Source organism: Nyctibius grandis, chromosome 4, assembly GCF_013368605.1.
Source record: "Nyctibius grandis isolate bNycGra1 chromosome 4, bNycGra1.pri, whole genome shotgun sequence".
Lineage (NCBI taxonomy): Eukaryota > Metazoa > Chordata > Aves > Nyctibiiformes > Nyctibiidae > Nyctibius > Nyctibius grandis.
The window spans coordinates 68264210-68277493 of NC_090661.1; the positions used below are offsets into that span (position 1 = coordinate 68264210).

General features: G+C 48.3%; 1 protein-coding gene across 1 annotated transcript; it reads right to left on the reverse strand.

Annotated features, from left to right (window-relative positions):
• Positions 1–1148: 1148 nt before the first annotated feature.
• Positions 1149–11618, reverse strand: DACT1 (dishevelled binding antagonist of beta catenin 1). The gene is made up of 4 exons (XM_068399050.1): positions 11262–11618; positions 8954–9086; positions 7208–7363; positions 1149–3919 (listed from the first exon to the last, which is right to left on the reverse strand). Exons 1-4 carry the CDS (start codon positions 11616–11618, stop codon positions 2061–2063), a joined length of 2505 nt encoding a protein of 834 aa, XP_068255151.1. The 3' UTR covers positions 1149–2060.
• Between the last annotated feature and the right edge of the window lie 1666 nt (positions 11619–13284).

A 13284-nucleotide genomic window follows, 5' to 3' on the forward strand; every position in this document is an offset into this window, starting at 1 on the left:
GTCACTGAATCCAGAACCTTGTAACCGTACTGCAAGACCCCTTACAGAAACTGACATTCCTTTATTAAAAAAAAAGGAAAACAATAATGAGAGAGAGACATTTTATAGGTAGAGATTTACTACACTGCAGAATTAAAAATCAAATCTGCCACTTAGAAAAAGTGTTACCACTGTCTCAGAAGCTGCTCCCAGAGACATTTAGTTCTGGGTGGATCTCTCCTTCCTACATTTGCAATGCACGGAAACCTGAGAAAAAAACTGCTCTGCCTTTCAGGTGGGTGACAGTGGGAAGGACAGAGAGGGAACACAAAGGAAGGTGTCTGCTCAGCAGATCTTGCTATGAAATGGACAGGCTGCACACACATCCCTGAAATTCATACCAGTCACAGCATCCATGCCAGTTGTATGTCCACCACTTTACAGGTGCCAGAGCAGAAGGTGAACATGCAGAAACCAGCTCATCCCCTGGGCCTGCTCCATCAGACATGCATGCACCATAAACCTCCAGCCTTCCCACCAGGCAGCTTCAAAGCTGTTGCTGCAAAGGGAAGCAGTGCTGTCTACTGTTAGCTCCTTTCTCCTTTGCTGGCAGAGACTCACCTCCAGTCCTATGGGAAGAAAGAGACTGAGACAGAGACCGGTGGTTGACACTATTGTCACTTCTTTCCATAACCTCATCAGGGTTGCGATACAGCCAGTTACCATACCTAAAGAGGGTACCAGGGACAGCAAGTCTATGCTCTTCTCCACCCAGCCCAGCTCCCAGAGCACACAGCTTTTGGGTATTCGTTTACTGGACATTTCAGAGGGTCACCTGGAGATCTATTTGGTTACAGAAACCTACCATCTGCCCCTGTGTTGTACCAACCAAAGTCTGCAAGCACCCTTACAGCGAGGAGGATTAATATTACATTTCCATCTGCTCCACAACATGAGCTGCCCATAAGCAACAATCCCACCTTGCCCTTAAAAAAAAATGCAAGTTATGGGAAGAACAAGAGGAACCATGACAATCTAGTTCCCTCAAAGCACAAGTCACATCCACAGCACCATTTTAAACTTGTTCCATTTCCTGCATGGCTAAATGCAGGGAACATTAACAGGTCACATCAAAGAGACATCTAAGTGTTGACAATGCCAATATAAAACCATTCACTGGGTCTGCACCAATGTAACAAACTTTAAAAAAGTATTAAAACAGACTGTTTATTACAGCATATGATGTGTTATATTAATTTACACAATGATAGATATATAAAAACAGCCATTGATGATGTACAGTAAATTGGACATCAACAGGAATATTAAAACTACTGATACTCATGCACGTGACATGCATATGTTTTCTTTTTTCCTTTTTCAAAAGCGGCTTTACACAATATACTGAAGTTACTAAGCCTGGGTCAGCTGTTCCAACAGTTTACTCTGAACACCACTGCCATCCACAGCAGGACTCCCAGGAGATCGGAGCAGAGTGCACTCCAGAGAAGGCGACTTAACCTTGGAGACAGATTGAACAGGAGCCCTTTCGTGGTGGGGGAAGGCTGGGGGAGGACACGGGTGAGTTTCAAGAAGAGAATCAACAAGAAAAGAAAAAAAAAAACAGACCAGACTACCAGGAGGAAGAAGTTCAAGATGGGGCAACAGGAGCAGCAGAAAAGGACAAGTAAAAACATGAAGACCACTCACACTCCCTACCCCGTATCCCCTTGTGACCTTAAGCTGTCAATATCTTCTATAAGACCCAGAACTGGCAAAACTAAGCAAGGAAGATCCATTTCCAGAAACATTAGCCTTTTTTCGAAGCCTTCTGATACCATGCACTGGAGGCTGTTCACCACTGAAATGGCAGTGTTATGTGGGGGTTTTTTTAAACGAGTATAATGGTCTTTTATTTCCATGTAAAAGGCACTAGTATCCACCCAAGTTCTGAAGACAAGTGACATAATTTACCTTAAGTTTTAAATATTTGTATTAAAAAAAAAAATCTGTGGAAATATGTACACAAAAGCACCTTGCTTCTGAAAGCAGAAGCAGATACATTCCACCAAGTCACCTCACTAGACGGTTGTCATGAGCTTCAGAGAGCCTGACCGAAAGCGAAGGATTTTCTTCTTGAGGTTATGGGAAGCTTTGATTTTGACAAAGGCCTTCGTCGCATTTTCATGCAGCTCCGGCGCCGTCACCGTTTGGATGGGGAGCGTCTGGACAAACTGAGACCAAATCAGGCCCCCGCTCTCATCAGAGTCACTGGTGGTCGTGCTCTCCCCTACGAACTCCACCTCACTCAGGCTCGACTCGCTGTCGCCAAAGCAGTTCGTCGTGTAGTTGCTCTGCTCGTCCTCGCTCGTGTCTACCACGGTGGAGTGGAACAAGGACTCGCACTCTGCTGAGTACTCCGAGTCGCTGGCCACGTAGGCGTACGGGCTGACGTAGGGCAGGGGGACTTGTGAGTAGACCCCCACACCTTCCCGCCGGTTCCTCCTCGCCCTCCGTAAGGCCTCCTCGTAGGAAATCTCCGCCGACGACTTCCACCGGCGGTAGTCAGCCCGCTTGTGTTTAGGCTTGGCCACCACAACCTCTCGGCCGTGCCCGTGGGATCGCACGGCGGATTTGTGGAGGCCAGCCTGCCGACTCTGGAGGCCCGACTCGGGCTGCAAGCCGCCGCCCCTCTTCCCCCGCGAGGAAGGCTTTTTCAGTTTCTTATTTGTATCCAACTCCTCGGGAAAGCGGCACTTCTTGCCGACCGGCTTGGCTTTCTCCCGCAAGGTCTGCGAACCGTTTTCCAGCCCGTTGGCAAGGTGGGGCCTGTGTTTCATTGCGGAGCTTTTCAAAATCTTGACGTTTCGGGTGCCTTTGTGAAGCTTCACGCTTTGCTGCTGGGCCGGTATGTACTGGGCGTTCACCATCAACCCATCATCCAGGCTCTGGGAGGAAGAGCCCTCGCTTTTGAAATCCAGCGCTGGCCTCTCCTCGACGGCAGGTGACGCGGAGCGAGCCGCCTGCAAGCTGCTCTTCAGCAGGATTTTTTTGGAAGGCTGGCTGACCCTGTTCTCTGGCTGCAGCACCACGGGCTTCCCTGGGCTCTCTTTGGGAGAGGCGGCAAAGACCTGGCCATTCTCCTTGGGGACATCCCCCACCGTGGCCACTGCATTGCGGTTGAGCTCCGGAGGCGCCGGTTTGACACCCCGTGGCAGGTGCTTGCTCTGAAGTTCACTCACCGTGGAGGGCGAGAAAGCTGCCGGCAAAGGTGCCTTCCTACTCTCCAGCTGCTCACCAGCTGGCTCCCTCGGCCTCTGCTTTAACGGGGAGGGTGCTGCGTGGTCCAGAGCAGTGGTCCCACCAGAAGGCAAGCATGCTTGCTTGGAGCTCTTGAGGTTCATGACGTTACCATGAGCCACCACCCCTACAGGCTGCCTGACGCACATGCTGCCATGCCTCAAGATCCCTTTGGTGGGATCGGCGTTGAGACTCGTCCTGGGTTTGTTAGTCCTTACCGCGTGAGTCTTTTTCTGAACCAGGCTTAAGATGTAACCGTCTATCCTCTTGCTGGTGGAAGGGCACGGCGCCGGCCAGGAGCTTTGTGGGACAAAAGCATTGGCGGATTTTCCTGAGTCCGTTTCAGATCCGGCGCAAACATCGCTAATATTGCAACCAAGCCTCTCCTCTTCTCGCTGGGGGTTTTCAGTCACGGGGAGAAGAAACATGGGACTCTGCACAGCTACTGCATGGAGTGGGCTGGGGTACCGGTAGACGTCGTTCCCGTTTTTAGACACCAGATCGCACTGGTACTTTGGATGTACATCTGCAACGACATCGAGGGAATTTGAGTGCGGTGTGGACAAAGAGCGACAGACAGAGCCTGCGGTCTGGTCCTCATGCTGGCCTTCCTTATTACAGTCCATCCAGCCTATGAGATCTGAAAGGCATTTTAGAAGAGTTTAGAGAACCTGCCAGGGACATTTCTGCTACGTTTTTCACGTGCCGCCAAGGACGCCGGTCCCATCTACACACACGGTGTAATGCTTACACTACAGCAGCACCCTTGCAACCAGGGATGCCGTTTAGGCGATATCAAAGCAGCACTGTTCTTCCGTGGGTCTCTTTGTAACTGCATCTATGTAAGATTTGCCCCAATATGACTATGTGATTAAAAAACTAAAAATCACAGCCCTAATGAGAACATTTACTTTGGTTTTGAACCTGTGCCTAGGTTGCTCTGAGCTTCCTATTTTACACCCAAGCCACCCAGAAGCCTGTAAGGGTCTCTTATGTTTGTATGTTACACAGTCACCTGTAAAACTCACTACAGGCCTCAGCACATAAGAATTTTATATTTTACTCTGCTAAATCCAAAGGGAAACAAAAAAATATAGACAAGAGAACAATTAATTGCTTTTAGCTTATTGACAAATTTCACTTCCAGATTTTTCCAAGTATATCATGCATCCAAAAAAAATACAGATTTAATTTTATTGTTATTGTTACCGTTACTAATATTATTATCATCATAATTATTTTACAATTATAATAATGATAATAATAATAAAACCAGATGCTTCTTTTGAGCAATAAAGGATTCAAGAATGGGAAACAGGCTCATCTTTCCACACAAGTACAAGGAGTGCAGGTCAATCCAGCTGACATCCTAGCCTTGGCTCTGCAAAGAGAGTTCCGTAAGAGAAATCCAGTGCGTTTCAAGATGCATGAGTCAGATTTAATGGCTAAGGCACTTCCTTAGGATGTAAGTGACCTTAGGAGCAGGTCTTCAATCCAAGCACCTAAGATTATTATTTTCTTAAGCTTATGTTGCCCTTGTCTTCTTGGGCAGGGGTACAATCTAATGTAGGGGTACAATCTAAATGCAGGGGTACCATCTAAATGATCCCTCCACATCATTGTCAGTCCTGTTTTCTACCCTTGGGCTAGAAACTTCAGCCAGGGTACTCAGATTTGAATGCTCAGCTCTCATCACTTATCTAAGGCTTATTTCAAAAGAGGTCTCATAGACTTTGATGAAATTAGCTGATAGAGATGATGTTCCTGTGTGGGCAGGAGAGGAAGAATAGGGCATTTACGAGCAGGAACTTCCTCCAGGTCACCTCACAGTTTTCCCAAATTTCCTAAATTCTATGTCAGAGTCAGGAAATGTTGCCAAAAATACTTCTTCGAAGCATGCCAGTTTGTGACATTTCAGCTCTAAAAGTGAGACAGTATGATTAATGAGAGTTTTAGGTTTTCATGATGTATACAGAAAACAAACAGCAATGCAATCTGCTGGAAGTCCTTGTGTATGTTTTTCTTTTTATGTATGGTTGTTGAAGATCGCATACACCTTACAACAGGGAACATTAAATTACCTCAAGCTGATCAAATGCTAACTGAGAGGACTTCTCAGCATCTCAGAATTAATGTATACCAGGCTCTATCTTCCCACTGCAGTCAGAAGAACTTGAATTATTTTGTCCTGGATTCACAACAAATCGTTATAAGTTAACCTTAAAAAGCAGAATGGAAATTGGAAATACTATGGTTAGGAGTATCCTCCACAACCCAGAATGAACTAAGGCTTTTGAATGAGTACGGCTGCAACCAATAACACTTGATCACAAAAGTCCTACTGAAGTGGTCTTCCTGGACAACAGACAGAGGAGGCCTTCCTATTTATTTTAGAGTCCAAAGAAGGGCAACAAAGCTGGTGAAGGGTCTGGAGAACAAGTGTTATGAGGATCGGCTGAGGGAACTGGGATTGTTTAGCCTGGAGAAAAGGAGGCTGAGGGGAGACCTTATCATTCTCTACAAGTACCTGAAAGGAGACTGTAGCGAGGTGGGTGTTGGTCTCTTCTCCCAGGTAACAAGCAATAGGACGAGAGGAAAGGGCCTCAAGTTGTGCCAGGGGAGGTTTAGATTGGATATTAGGAAAAACTTCTTCATGGAAAGGGTTATCAAGCATTGAAACAGGCTGTCCAGGGAAGTGGTGGAGTCACCATCCCTGGAGGGATTTAGAAGATGAGTAGATGTAGTGCTTAGGGTTATTGTTTAGTGGTTGACTTGGTAGCATTAGGTTAATGGTTGGACTCGATGATCTTAAAGGTCCTTTACAACCAAAATGATTCTGTGATTCTGTTATTTAACCATCCCACATATTAAGGCTTGCATCTTCAGCCTAGTGTCCAAGGAAATTCAGCAGCTCTCTGTCAAAGAGACAGAATCACAGAATGGTTGGGGTTGGAAGGGACCTCTGGAGATCATCTAGTCCAACTCTCTGCCAAAGCAGGTTCGCCTAGAGCATGTTGCACAGGGTCACGTCTAGGCGGGTTTGGAATATCTCCAGAGGAAATTTCACAGCCGTCCTGGGCAGCCTGTTCCATTGCTCTGTCAACCTCAAAGTAATGAAGTTTTTCCTCATTTTGAGATGGAATTTCCCATGTTTCAGTTTGTGCCTGTTGCCCCTTGTCCTGTCACTGGGCACCACTGAGAAGAGTCTGGCCCCATCCTCTTGACAAATACCCTTAAGGTATTTGTAAGTATTGATAAGATCCCCCCTCAGTCTTCTCTTCTCCAGGCTGAACAGACCCAGCTCCCTCAGCCTTTCCTCATAAGAGAGATGCTCCAGTCCTCTAATCATCTTTGTAAAGATGTCCTCTAATTAGTCCTCTAATCATCTTTTTCCATGTTCATGATGTCTATTTATCTATAGTATATAAATGCAGGACACACCTCAGCATGGTCACCTGGGGGTTGAGTACCATCAGAACTGACAAAATGACGGCTACAAACACTCTGACCTCCTAAAACCTGTAGCTAGCTCCTTACTCTGTCACTTTAATGAAGACGTGGCTGTTGAGGTATCTCTAATTATTGCTATTTAGTAAAAACGCTTCTCTAAAGGAAACCATGAGAAATCAGCTAACGTGTTTATGTGTATAGGTACCACTGCCCTCTGCTGGGTAGAGCAGCTGGCAGATTTCCACATGGTCTTTTCATGTGTTTAGCGTGACATATTCACATGTAAGGCTAGACTAGGGGAGGGCAAACAGTCCTGCCTCATGACCCATGTACGTGATAGGCACTGGAATCTTTTCAGAGCAGAATACGTCAAATGAAAGGAAGAAGGGTTAAGCCAACCCAGATACTCCTGAGGCAGTATTTCCAAAGCCAAAGCCACCTCCTGGAGTATGATGTATTCGACCTGCTTTTACTATACCTGCAGATTTAGGGCGTCCATCTGAGATATTCAGTGTTGCCTCCAAAGGGCTGCAAAAGCAAGTGCTAGAATGGCAACTGGATAAACACTCACTGAAGACAGAGTTAGATGAATTGGAGAGTGATCCAGAAGCTCCATCACTCAGCTCATAAAACCCTATAAAAATAAGAGTTTGGATTTATATTAGTTATGTCTACACAAAGTTACCATTTGTGTCCCTAGAAAGGCAGTCAAGCTCATGTTTATGTTGGCTTACTCTATTGCAATTAGTTATGGGATTTCAGTCACTCAAAAAACAGTGCACAATTTAGTAATATCCTTATTACTATAAAGGATTCAGTTTAAAAGTAAAGCATTTAAAAGTGAAAAAGCAGAACTTTACTTAGCATATGAAATTTTGAACTTTTTTTTTAACCTTTACAGGGGTTGGGGTTTTACCCTTTACAGGGCTTTTAGTTTTTAGCAAGAAGAATCCAGGCTGTGTTTGACAGCCCACTCATTTCATAGTGTATTATACTTCCAAGAGAGACTAGCCACTTGACTACAAAATTTTTACCAAGTGTTGGGCCCAATGCTATCCATTATTTCCCTCAAAGGCCTGGAGATAAATATAATATGTGTGGATGACACGAAAGAAGGAAAATGGTAAATAATGCGCAGACACAAAATTTAATTTCCTGGTAAATTGGGACTACACAAGGAAAATATGACATACCATAATCAAAATTTAAATTGTACATTTAGGAATAAGGAATCCAGGGCATGTCTACAGAACGGGGATGCATCCTGGAAAACAATAATCCTGAAAAGGACTTAGTCAGTGTGGAAAAGCAGCTCAATCAAGCTTAATGATGTGGCAAAAAAAGCTAATGAGATTGTTGGATGTACAAAGAGACTAATGAATAGCAGTAGGGAAATGACTTCAGCAGTCTATACAGCACTGGTAAGAAAGACATTGGAACGGTGTGCCTAGTCCTCAACTCCAGCATGCTTAAAACAAAGCTGAAAAATTGGAAAGTGGCCATAAAGCCATTTAAGAGCTTGGAAAAATGCCTTAAAACAAATGACTTAATGAACTTGACCTGTTTAGCTCATCAAGAAAAGTCAGGAATTATACTGTATAGCACCTCCAAGAGGAGAAAAAGCTGAGTACTAGAAAAGACCTTAGTCTATGGGAGAAAAGGGTATAAAAAATCAGTGCTGGGACAAGTCACATTCAGAGTAGAAATTAGCAACGGTTTTAACAATTGCAAGTTGGTGGACTCTCCACTTTTTAGTATCTTCAGAACAAGTCTAGGTTCCTCTAGGAAAGGTTCCCCAGAGTTAAATACCACTTACTGGTTTCAACACAGTTAGAATGGGATGAAATTCAATATATGGGGTATCAAATTGTTTGATTCAGTGTTCCCTTCTGGCTGTGAGATCAACTTTGACATCTTACTCCTGCTGTTGGTGCTTCCTTTCACCATTTTTCTTGCAACCGCCTTCCTAATATGCAGGAGGATTAGAACTTTTTGAACAAATTTGTGGATGGCCTTGAAAAAAAAATCTAATTAAGCTTGAAATGCTCCTCTGAATATATTGTCTACAAACAGCAACCTTTCCAGTGGTAGGTGAACTTTGCTCACAGGCATTAATTATCAGTGTCAATGTGGTATAGACGTTTACTGTTGTAGTACTGAAAGCTACAGCCAGTTTCATTCCAGGTGCCAAGGGAGGCTCCATTTTGCTGAATATTGGCCTTACCTGAACTTGGACGACTGTCTGTCTCAAGGTGTTCATCTGTCGTTTTTTCCACGTCCAGGCGGAGATCGCTTATTTGCTTATCTAGCTCTTGTAACTGATTTAGTAGGCCGGCGTCCCTCCTCCTCAAGCAGTTCTGGAAAACAAGAAGAGAAACAACATCAGCTCCTTCCGTGAGGCAGACATGAAGCGGCTCCAAAGACAATCAGCCTTCTCCATCTGAGCATCGTGGAAATACCTTGTCGATATTCTTTTATTAAAAAAAAAAAAAACAGAACAAAGCCCTGAAATTCTAGATAGACACTCTGGATAAATACTTAACTGAAGAATTATTCAGGCACTTCATTCCAGCCTCTTCCAGCCAGTTCCACATAAGGAGCACACTCCACAGTTTAGGAAGACCAACACGCTACGTTGGCAAAGCACTCCTTTGCAGGACCACAGCTGTGACAACAAAGTTGTATTGTATGATATGGTCAAACCAAACCTGTGCACATGAAATGGGCTACTTCGGTGAAAGGACAGCTTTGCCAGTGTAATAGGGGACGTTCACCACCACAGTGATGTTAGTCAAAGATCACATCTGTTCACACAATGGGACGAAACAGCTCTGCCAACAAGTGCCTGTAGTGTGGGAACCGCCTTGTTCTGCTGCACATTATGAGCCTATAGTCTACTGTATAGACAGCAAGATTCCTAGGGCCCTTTTATTAGTTTCACAGTGCAGCAGGAAGGAAGAGTAATTCTTCCTCTTCTCCCATTATAATTGTATGAAATTGCAGTGAGATGAATTTTAAGGCTATTTATGAAGGTAATTTGATGGCAAAAAATTAGCAATAAGAAATGATTTTGTAAGGCACTCATTAACCCACGGTCAATGCAATCAGTTTCCCTGTGTGTATTATAATGCTGCTTATCCATCATCTGTTCAGCTTCATACCCTTTAATTGTTCTGGCTTTGGGGAAAGTGGGGGAGGCAGGAGAAAGGTTTATTTCTTTAAGTGCATCACTTGATGAGCGCCCAGACGTGCTCTGATACGCTCATCGCAGAGTTTTGATGCTCGTAACTGGACTAGTTCTAAACCCATTAAATCCAGGACAACCTTTCCCCTGGGGTGGGCCAGTCCTTGGGCAAAGGGAAAGCAAAGGCTAATAGCATTAGCGAGGCTGTTTGAAGATGCGCTGGCATGTGACACCATCCTTGGAGAACCAAAGGGGCGATCCCAAGTCTTCCACCACATCTCTGACGGGAGCGGGGAGCTGGCTGGAAGCCAGGCTGGCAGAGGCAATGGGTTCAAGGGTAACTCACTGCTCCGCCTACTGCCACCAGTGTCCCCCCTCCCCCAGCGAGCAGCCCATCTGGTTCCAATCTGCAATGTCAAGTGCACAAATTAAAGTGCTACCACAAATCCCCGGGTTTTTATTTTTTTTTTTCCGAGTAATGATTCCCTGGTCCTTCACTAGGGTTCTTTGGCATCCAGCCCCTTCTCAGCAGAAAAATCATTTATTTTTGTCTTTTAAAGAAGGAAAGAATCCTAAATTAACTAAATCAAAAGGCTAACAAGAAAAAAAAAAGGAAAAAAAAAAGGGGGGGGGGGAGAAGAAATTAGGCAAATAAATCACGCAATCCAACTTCTCCCTGGGTGAAAGCAAATGCTGAGCCGTGCACAAAGACCGCCAGGCACAGCTGTACGCTATTTTCATTGAAAAATGATCTGCCGCTTCATGCCGCCCTCCATCTCTTCCCACACCAGCTACAAAGCGCGTCCTTCAACAAAAGCATCCCTTATTTTAAGGGGCCCGATCCTGCCCGTGCCGGAGCGCTCGTTACCTCCTCTCGGGGTTGCGACCCAGGAGCTCGCTCCCAACTTCCATTCAAGGCAACGGCAGCGCCTCTTTTGCCTTGAATGGAAGTCGGGACCGCCGGCCTGGCTCTGGAAACCGAGGGGGAACCGTGCAGCCACCAGCAAAACGCCGGTGAAATCCGGCCGCCGACGATGTGTCACCGCTTCGCCTAGAGCCCACCGAGGCCCGTCCCCCGGGCGGGCGGCCGGGACTCTGTGCCGGCGTGACAGCGGCGTGGGCACCCCTCGGGGCACCGGGGCCGTCCCTACCCCCTTCCTCGTCCCTCCGCGAGGAGCTACCCGCCGGTCACACCGCCCCGCGGGGACCGGCCACAGCCGCGCATCCCCCGGCGACAGACGCGCATCCCCCGGCGACACCCGCCCGCATCCCCCGGCGACACCCGCCCGCATCCCCGGCGACACCCGCCCGCATCCCCGGCGCCCCCCAGCCGCCCCCCGCCGCTCACCAGCTGCCTCCGCAGGAGGAGGATGTTCTCCTCCAGGAACTTCTCCTCCAGGCTGCGCGGCGGCGGCCCCTCGCCCGGCGGCTCCCCGCGGCCGCCCTGCGCCCTGGGCACCGCGCCCGCCGGCCGCCGCAGCAGGAGGCTCTTCACCAGCAGCTCCTGCCGCTGCCTCAGGTACTCCAGCTCGCCCAGCCCGGCCAGTGTGGCCTCCAGCCGCTCCCGGGTGCGCTGCCGCTCCGCCTCCGCTTCGCCCTTCTCCCTCCAGCGCGCATCGGGCTCCCGCGGCCCCCCCGCCTGCCCCGGCCCCGGCCCCGGCCCCGGCCCCGCCGCGGCGGCGGCTGCCGCGGGGCTCGCCTTCATCGCAGGGGAGGGGGCGGCCGCCGCTGACAGGCCCTGCCCGCGGGGGGCCAAGCGCCGCCGTACCCCGCGCTGCCGCCGCCCGCAGGCCGCCGCCGGTCGCGAATGGGCCGCGGGGCGCCCGGCTCCCTCCCCGGCTGCCGCCGCGCCCGCCCACCGCCGCCCCGCGCCCGCCTCCCCTCCCTCCCTCCTTCCCTCCCTCCCCGCCCGGCGGCGGGTCCACGCCCGCGGTCCCCTGCCTCCTCCTCCTCCTCCTCCTCCTCCCGCCCCGCGCCTCCACGGTCCCCCCGGCGGGGTGTGGGGAGGTGGGGTACGCGGGACTGCTACCCACTGACCTCTCCAAAAACTCCAGCGATGACCTCTGGAGCCCACGCACGGCGTAGTCACGGGCCATCGGCAGCACGTTGCGGTGCTGTGTAGCTTATACAGCCCGACGGGTCCAAAACGGGAGCATAAACGATGCCCCTGGGGACAAAACATCCTGGCGTGAAGGCATGAGGGTGTCAGGAGCAAGGAGGCAAAGGTGGGAAGCAGAGGAGAACATGGCAGTCCTTGCACCAGGGAGCTGACCACGGCATAAGCACGAAGATCAAAGCACCAGCGAGGTGTTGCTTCAAAGCCCGTTTGAGACGACTAGCCAAAAAAGCCATAATGAAGTGAACTTCATAACAGCACGTAGACTAATTGCAGCAAGGGATCTGCAATTAGGTTTTCAATGGAAAGAGGGAGGGAGGGAAATGCAGATGCTGAAGAAAAAAAAGGAAAATGTTAGTATCGAAATAGAGCAAAAACTGAGTTCCAGACATGTTCGGGGGCGGGGGGAGAATGGAAGAGGAATAAGAAGGCATTGAGGGAGCCCTTCACAATATGGGGTTTGTTTGGAAAGATGTGAGCCGGCCGTACAGCGGCTCTCACGAACATTATGAGCATAATGAAATGCTCTTCCTGCTCTCCCTCTGTTCCTCAGAAGATGATGATTGTTTGTGGTACTGAAAGGTCTCCGATGAAATTCATCTCCCCACTCCCATGCCGTTTGCAGTAGACAATCTATTGCGGTGTGCCGTACACCTACTTTATCCATTGTAGGTGTGGGTCCTTGTTCCGAGACCCTGCAGCTGATACCGATCATTATTTCACAGTCTTTTTAAACCCATGTAAAGTGCTTTCTAAAAAGGAGATCCATTTTCCTCCTGCAGCTTATAACCAGCCCTCACTCCCTCCCAAATGCTGGCCCAAATGTCAGTGAGGCCACATGCATCAACTCAGAGGATGGTCAAAGCTAAAACTAACTCAATTTCTTTTTGCTTTTGATGTCTTCCCAGAGCCGGTTCACCACGCAGCCGTGTCAGCACAGTGCATCTATGTCAATATTTTAGTTTGGATTACAAGTGCCTTTTTTGAACCAACTCTCTGGATCATTCCGGTTTACCATGCTGCGATTCACATTGCAGAGGGATTTGAGAACAAATGAACTGAGATGCTTTGGGGTAAAACAAAAGCAGAAGAAGGGAGCACACCTACAGCACCCCAACCACTGACGGGTGTTCATTAATGGGCATTCAGTCTGCGGGGCGAGAACACGACTAACCCAAAGTAACACCCTTGAAATACGTACAGCGTGGATGGCAGGTCCTCAGCACAGCCACACTGCTCGGTAAATCCATGCCTG

Excerpts from the sequence above, each read along its gene's own strand:
- DACT1 (XM_068399050.1), bottom strand. The coding sequence starts at position 11,618 with ATGAAGGCGAGCCCCGCGGCAGCCGCCGCCGCGGCGGGGCCGGGGCCG. Across the intron at positions 7,364-8,953 it reads AGACAGTCGTCCAAGTTCAG|GGTTTTATGAGCTGAGTGAT; the intron begins GTAAGGCCAATA and ends TTATTTTTATAG. Across the intron at positions 3,920-7,207 it reads TGGACGCCCTAAATCTGCAG|ATCTCATAGGCTGGATGGAC; the intron begins GTATAGTAAAAG and ends AATGCCTTTCAG.